This window comes from Labeo rohita, chromosome 17, assembly GCF_022985175.1.
Source record: "Labeo rohita strain BAU-BD-2019 chromosome 17, IGBB_LRoh.1.0, whole genome shotgun sequence".
NCBI lineage: Eukaryota > Metazoa > Chordata > Actinopteri > Cypriniformes > Cyprinidae > Labeo > Labeo rohita.
In genome coordinates, this window is record NC_066885.1 from 28035945 (window position 1) to 28044469 (window position 8525).

The 8525-nt window shown below is 30.7% G+C and overlaps 1 protein-coding gene across 1 annotated transcript; it reads right to left on the minus strand.

The window, feature by feature from the left end:
- Positions 1–355: 355 nt before the first annotated feature.
- Positions 356–5288, minus strand: chmp3 (charged multivesicular body protein 3). Its single transcript, XM_051133797.1, has 6 exons — positions 5141–5288; positions 4812–4872; positions 4542–4721; positions 4156–4277; positions 3957–4071; positions 356–733 (listed from the first exon to the last, which is right to left on the minus strand). Exons 1-6 carry the CDS (start codon positions 5183–5185, stop codon positions 591–593), a joined length of 666 nt encoding a protein of 221 aa, XP_050989754.1. The 5' UTR covers positions 5186–5288; the 3' UTR covers positions 356–590.
- Between the last annotated feature and the right edge of the window lie 3237 nt (positions 5289–8525).

Below are 8525 nucleotides of genomic sequence, written 5' to 3' on the forward strand. Positions count from 1 at the left end.
CAACCATTCCTTTATTCCGTAAGCCTGTTTTATAACTTGCCACCGACTTTACTTACAAAATCACAATGCAAACAGATATATTTTTATATTCAGTATTTGTACAAGATTTACAAGTAATGGCTTCCATGAATTTGTCCTACTTAGTAAAAACCAATTTACCAGATATAGGAAAAGAACTATCCACGTAGCCTAAATAAGGCTTGAGATAAAACTGCAAATTCAACAAAAGACAAAACACTTATGACCAACACCGATATGACACCACTGCACAATAGATTCTTGGACAAGCTGCTTAACTATAGGCATAGCCTATGAGCACAGTCAGAATATCTAAAAATAAAATGGGCTTAAATAAAAAGTGAATGATTTGAAATAGCCATCCACCTGCAACCGTATGAATATAACAACTAAATGTCAGATTTCAGAGTTCATTTTATTTCAATATACACTTCTGCTTATTTTATGTGAATTCTGAATTTAGTGCTAAATGCTCCAAAGTGTCTTCATGGGTAAGAAAAGCTACAGATGATGTAAGATATGCTGTCTATGCCTATAGAGCTCAAGGGTAAAAAAAAAAAAACACAGATGTTTTAGCTCCTCAGCGCTGCTAGCCTGGACTGCATCTCCTCGATATCTTCTTCTTCTTCTTCCTCATCTGAGGCTGCCGTGGCTCCAACCGGCACTGGATCAGGCAGGGCATCTGTGACTTTGCTGGGAGCTTTTCCGAGGGCACCTGTTATTAAACAAAGCAATACTTTCATCATTGATTCATATTCAATGCGTAAAGATAAAATGTTTTGTCCGGTAGCACTTTCCATAATAAGGCTGGGGAAGCGAGATGAAATGGCCATTGTAAGACAAAACAAAATAAACAAAAAAAAAAACGGCAGACCCGAATTAAATTTGAATTTACAGTAACAGCAACACAAAACAAAAATTTATTTATTTATTTATTTATTTATTTATTTTTTAACAAGAAAGTGTTTTCTTTTTCTTCAAAATGTAATGTCAAATAAATGTGTTACCTGCTTTTTCTTCATAATTATTTGTGAAATTTCCTAGCAAATTCTGGGTCAAAACTGTTTCACAGCTACTTTTTTCCCCCCAAGTGCATGTGGCAATGATAAAGCCTACCATTCAAAAGATTTTGAACAGTAAGATTTTTTATGTTTTTTTTTCACCAAGCCTGCATTTATTTGATTCAAAGTACAACAAAAACAGTACATTTTTGAAATATTTTTACTTTTTGATATAACTGTTTTCTATTTCTATTTGAATGCATTTTAAAATGTAATTTATTCCTGTGATTTCAAAGCTCATTTTTTTAGCATCATTACTCCAGTCACATGATCCTTCAATATTCTGTTTTGCTGCTCCCAAAACATTTATTATTATTATTATTATTATTATTATTATGTTGAAAACAGCTGAGTATAATTTTTTCAGGTTTCTTTGATAAATAGAAAGTTCAGAAGAACAGCAGTTATCTGAAATAGAAATCTTTTGTAACATTATAAATGTCTTTATAATCACTTTTGAATAAATTGTTAAATAAAAGTTAATAAAAGTATTAATTTCTATAATCCCCCCAGTTTATATATATATATATATATATATATATATATATACACACACACATATATACACATATGTATATATATATATATATATATATATATACACACTGCCCTCCAAAAGTTTGTAAACGCCCTAGAAGGTTTTGGACAATATTGGCATGAATCCTTTTTAATTTGTCATAATTTTGCACTGATAATGGACAACACAAACATATTTTATTACATAAACAGTTTATACATAGAAAAAAATAACATTTTCGATTCATCAAAATATCCACCATTAGCAGCTATTACAACGCTACATAATCTGGGCCTGAATTCATTGTATTCTAAACTTAATTGTCAATCAATTGTTGAAGCTATTAACGTGTGCTGACCCAAAAATCTTTTAAAAACCTGGGCCAAGTTTAAAGCAGTAACCAGGCATCACAGCTGGCAAAGGGGCATGTCTGACTTTGACAGGCATATATTGGCATTATTATGTAATCAAAATGAAAATTATTATTGCTGGTCTTCAATGATAATGTCAAGTTACTTTAATGTATTTGCACCAGAAAATGATAAGGATTTATGCTGATATCATCCAAAACCACACTTTGCCAGGGGTGTTTCCAAACTTTTGGAGGGCAGTGTAAATATGTGTGTGTGTGTGTGTGTGTCTGTACACTTGTTTTTGCTATTAATCTAATAAGGATAGTAAAACCTGAAATTTTTGACATTGTGGGGGACCGGCTTGAGGTCCCCATGGGTACAAAAGCTTATAAATCACACAGAATGAGATTTTTTGAGAAAGTAAAAATGCAGAAAGTTTTCTGTAAGGGTTAGGTTTAGGGGTAGGGTTAGGGTAAGGGGATAGAAAATACAGTGTGGACAGTATACAAACCATTGCGCCTATGGAGAGTCCCCACAAAGATAATAAACCAGACATGTGTGTGTGTGTGTGAGACCCTGGACCATAGAACCAGTCATAAATGTCAATTTTCCGATTTGAGATTTATACAAGATGAATAAATAAGCTTTCCATTGATGTATGGTTTGTTAGGATAGGACAATATTTGGCCGAGATACAACTATTTGAAAATCTGGAAACTGAGGGTGCAAAAAAAAAAAATATTGAGAAAATCACCTTTAAATTTGTCCAAATGAAGTTCTTAGCAATGCATATTACTAATCAACAATTACGTTTTCATATATTTCCAGTAGGAAATTTACAAAATATCTTCATGGAACATGATCTTCACTGAATATACTAATGATTTTTGGCATAAAAGAAAAATCGATCATTTTGACCAATACAATGTATTTTTGGCTATTGCTACAAATATACCTGTGTTAGTTAAGACTCACATATGACACTGACTCCAAGCTTTTGAATGGTATAGTGCATAATGTTACAAAAGCTTTTTATTTCAGATAAATGCTGATCTTTGAATCTTTCTATTCATCAAAAAAAATCCTGGAAAAAATGTACTCAACTATTTTAAATACTGATATTTAAATTAGTTGTTTTTAAATAATTAGAAACATTTACAAAAAAAAATGTTTCTTAAACAGCAAATCATCATATTAGAATGATTTCTGAAGGATCATGTGACACTGAAGACTGGAGTAATGATGCTGAAAGTTTTAAAATATATTTAAATAGAAAGTAGTTATTTTTAATGGTAAAAATATTTCACAATATTACTGCTTTTGCAGTATTTTGGATCAAGTAAATGCAGGCTTGGTGAGCAGAAGAGAATTCTTTAAAAAAACATTAAAAATCTTACTGTTCAAAAACTTTTGACTGGCAAAATCTTTTCCAGAAGCTGAGGTAAATAGATTGTGGTAGTACACCGACATATGGCACTAAAATAACACATTAAATATTTAATGTGCCATTAATAGATTAAAATTTCTATTTAGATTACTCACACTTTTTGTGTGATTAATCACGATTAATTGCATGCTATATTATGAAATTAAGCATATTTATCTTGCTTATTATGTTAATTTTGTCATTACTTGCTACATCCAGCAAAGTAAACCAACAGATTGAAGGATGATTCTTACAAAACTATTTTCGGCAAGCTTATGTAAAGATATATTCTTAGAAAAGGCCATTTGGAGACGCCAAAAGGACACAAAAGAACCAAGTGATATAAGAAGCCAATATACATTTGTGCACACCAAAGCACACACTATAAAAAAAGGAAATATATTCTTTTTTTTTCACTACTGAAACTGTAAATGAATCCTATTTTACTGTAAAATGTCATTAGTTTTTCAACATACACAGTAAGGTTACTGTTACCCAATTAAAGTGATTTTACTGTAGAATTTTTAGTCTTTTACAAACATTTTTTTAATAGTGTGGGTGATGGTTACGTGGTTTCTTACCAGCTGTAATCTCAAAGAGGATCTTGTCAACCTCAGCCTCTGCTGCTTCCTCCATTTCCTCCTCATCATCCATCCCTTCCAGCGTATCCTCCAGCATCTCCTCTATGATTCCAGCCTGTGTAGTAAAAGCGCTCCACATTAGAGAATTGCTCAGAGATGTTTCTGTGCAGAATATTTGAATTATTGTTCACGTTCGTACCTTCATCATCTCTTTTGAAAGTTCTCTCATGGTGGCTTGAATCTCTGGGATTTTAACCAGGCTGTGCATGGCCTTCATGACCTCAGTGCTCTTCTGCATGGCACCAGCCACTCTTAATACAGCTGTAACGGGAAACAAACGAACAAATGTAAAACTAACACTTTATAATAAGGTTTATATAATTTAATGCAATAGCTAACACAAAATAAAAAACAACATCTATCTAACATTAATAAAAGCTGTAAAAGATCTCTTTTTAGACATTGATCGAAAAATAAAAACACCTTCAAATGGAATTTTGTAGCCAAATAACCACAATTTCCATTCTATTTAATTTTATTTAGTTACAGAGCACATTGTTGGGTCTGCAGATAAAAACTACTCACACAACTGATTCTTCATACTGAGCAGCACAGAATTCATTTGGGCTTTAGAGGCGTACAGCTTGTTAATAGCCTTCTTTGAGTGAATCATTTCTTTGGCGAGGATGATGCAGACATCTTTCTGTCCCTTCTTTGCAGCATCTTTGATCGATCTCTTCACCTTCTCCTCCTCTCTTTGTATATCTTTGGAAAAATATAAAAGACACACAATTACAAATTTTGTTACGTACAGTTCTGTAACCGAACAAGTTAATAATAACAACATGACCTCACCTCTAATCTGTCTGTCAATAACCCTCATTTCTTTCCTGATTTTGAGAGACCATTCATTGATCTGTGGAAAAGAGTTGAAGACAGTTTGAGATCAGTTACCTGTTGTGATTAGATTTAACTAACGATACTATGATTTTGTTTTTCCATAACAACACACGTATTGAAACGAAACTTTTTTTAAAGTTCGTCGTTTATTATGGCATTACGTAATTCAGTGTTACCAACAAATGTGACAAGCGAGCTATTTATAGGCCTGCTGTTATTTACAATGTAACATTTAATAAAAACCGTTAACTTCGGTCGTCCGGCATAATCGATGTTTCACTTACGAGGTCCTTCGGTGGTTTCTCTTGTGTTTTTCCAAAAAGCCCCATTTTAAACTTGTAAACTAGATAGTTGAAGACAGACGAGCTCAATCAAAATAGTACATTACAAGTCCACTTCCTGATTCCAGCCTCTCGACGTATGACAACATAGGTAATATCCGGTTGTGGTGAGTAAAGTTTACTTTTCATAATAAAAGCACGAGTTGAACCGTATTTTCCCGTTATTTTTAACACATATTGTTTTTAATGTTTTTATTTTTACATTGAGAGACAGTAAATGCTGTCAAACATGATAAAAATGTAACATTTTTAAATAACATTAAAAACTATCTTTTAACAAACATACAGTTATTTAAATACATAAACACTTGATTATGTATTTATTTTATTTTATAAAATAATACGACAGTGATTTGAAAAGTTAGGATTAAAAACCTTTTTTTTGACCAATATATTTATTACTTTTTTTTCAGTTTGCATATCACAACAGATTGCACAGTTACAGACACAGCAAACATTTTACAGCCTATTCTCCCTCCCATCAACTCATTCCCTAAAAAAAAAAAAAATAAAAAAAACAAACCAAAACAAAAACAACCAAAAAACAAATTAATTAAAAGGAAATAATAAATATATTATTATAATATAATAAAATTAAATTAAAAATTATAAAAAAATAAATCCATTTAAATAAATGAAAAAAAAAGATGCTTAAATCAGGTAAGGAGTGTTTCCCAAGTCTATGTTTAGACCACGATACTACCCTACTCCCTCAGAGCTTGTTCTTCTTGTAGCAGACTACCAACATTTGCATTGTACTTTAGGAAGTTATTAAAAGGTCTCCAAATATCTTCAAAGACATTTTGTTTCTTTTTGACAATGTATGTGATCTTTTCCATTGACATATGTGACGCCATTTCTTTAATCCACTTTCCAATTCTAGGTTCATTTATATTTTTCCAATTAAGAGCAATAATACGTTTAGCTTGTAAAATACACATTTCTATGAATCTGACCTCTTTGCTTTGTAAGAGAGGGCTGACAGGATATATACCCAGGATAAAAATCTTAGGATAGATACCTAAATATTTTTAGTTAAATTTTTTTTTAGTCATTCACTTTGTGCTCTTCTTCACTGTGTGTGGCTCACCGGAAAAGGGTTTAGAAATTGTGCTGCTGTGCTGAACCAAGAGTGCAGAGCGCCCCTTTGATAGAGAGACTCTTTTGCTCTCACCAGGCTTTGAACATTTGAAATGATAATCTTATTCTTACAGGCATGAATTGTAATGAGGCACAGCTAAACTGCACAACAAAAAAATAACTCCTGATAAGAATAAGCATATTTAATGAAACGTGTCAGATACGTTTTAATCTCACGAATTAATTTTACCCGGTAATTAAAAACAGATGATAAAAAATGGATTAATAAACCCACTCAAAACCCATTTTCTATCATGAAGTTGACAGTGTTTTTATGTATGTATGTATTTATTTATTTATTTTAATCACCAAATAATAAATCAGTTTGGCAGCGCCTTTCTTTAACATAAAAATAATAATTTCTCATATAGTCAGACATTTTCTATTATAAAGCTGACAGTGTTGAATCCATTCATTCACTCATTCATTAAATTATTTATTTATTTAAATCACAATATAATAAACCCATTTGGCAGCGCCTTCCTTTAACATGAAAATAATAATCTCTCTTCAGTTTTAGTCAGATATTTTCCATTATAAAGTTGACAGTGTTAAATATATAATTTAGTTAGTTTGTTTATTTATTTATTTATTTTAGTCAACAAATAATAAATCAATTTGGCAGCGCCTTCCTTTAACATGAAAATAATAATAATCTTCACTTTTAGTCAGATATTTTCTGTCCTAAAGTCGACAGTGTTAAATATATAATTTTGTTTGTTTGTTTGTTTATTTTAATCACCAAATATTAAAAATCAGTTTGGCAGCGCCTTCCTTTTCTATTATAAAGCTGACAGTGTTGAATCCATTCATTCACTCATTCATTAAATTATTTATTTATTTATTTATTTAAATCACAATATAATAAACCCATTTGGCAGCACCTTCCCTTAACATGAAAATAATAATCTCTCTTCAGTTTTAGTCAGATATTTTCCATTATAAAGTTGACAGTGTTAAATATATCATTTAGTTAGTTTGTTTATTAATTAATTTATTTTAGTCAACAAATAATAAAATCAGTTTGGCAGCACCTTCCTTTAACATTAAAATAATAATAATCTTCAGTTTTAGTCAGATATTTTCTGCCCTAAAGTCGACAGTGTTAAATATATCATTTTGTTTGTTTGTTTGTTTATTTTAATCACCAATTTGGCCTTCCTTTAACATGAAAATAATAATTTCTCTTCAGTTATAGTCACATATTTTTAGTTATAAAGTTGACAGTGTTAATTATATTATATTTAAAATTTATTTATTTATTTTAATCACCAATACATCAATTTGGCAGTGCCTTCATTTAACATGAAAATAATAATAATATTCAGTTTTAGTCAGATATTTTCCATTATAAAGTCGACAGTGTTAAATATATCATTTTGTTTGTTTATTTTAATCACCAAATAATAAATCAATTTGGCAGCGCCTTCCTTTAACATGAAAATAATAATTTCTCTTTAGTTATAGTCAGATATTTTCAGTTATAAAGTTGACAGTGTTAATTATATTATATTTAAAATCTATTTATTTATTTTAATCACCAAATAATACATCAAATTTGGCAGTGCCTTCCTTTAACATGAAAATAATAATTTAGTTATAGTCGAATATTTTCTATTATAAAGTTGACAGTGTTAAATATATCATTTAGTTTGTTTGTTTATTTATTTATTTATTTTAGTCAGCAAATAATAAATCAGTTCCATTAACATGAAAAAATTCAGTTATAGTCAGATATTTTCAGTTATAAAGTTGACAGTGTTAAATATTTTATTTATTTAAATCACTAAATAATAAACCCATTTGGCAACGCCTTCCTTTATCATGAAAATAATAATCTCCCTTCAGTTATAATCATATTGTATCGATTATAAAGCTGACAGTGTTAAATGTATCATTTTATTTATTTATTTAAATCACTAAAAACAAACCCGTTTGGCAGCGCCTTCCTTTTCGATTCTAAAGATGGCGGTGTTAATTCTATCCCTTCATTATTAATGTGATCACTGTTCGTTTATTTATTTTGATCACCACATCCAGCGATGCCCCTGACATTCCCATAGGTCGTTTAACTGCACGGTCATTCCCAGTGACGTAAAAATGCGAGCTTCTTTAGCCAGGTTCTAGATTTTTCGTCCTTATCTGGGACGCTGCACCAATCGAACGGCTAGTTGGCGTCCAGTAGCCA

Bases quoted from the DNA above. Each gene is read 5' to 3' on its own strand.
- chmp3 (XM_051133797.1), bottom strand. From the start codon at position 5,185: ATGGGGCTTTTTGGAAAAACACAAGAGAAACCACCGAAGGACCTC. The intron at 4,873-5,140 runs GTAAGTGAAACA...TCTTTTCCACAG, and splicing joins AGAAACCACCGAAGGACCTC to ATCAATGAATGGTCTCTCAA. The intron at 4,072-4,155 runs GTACGAACGTGA...TTTACTACACAG, and splicing joins TTTCAAAAGAGATGATGAAG to GCTGGAATCATAGAGGAGAT.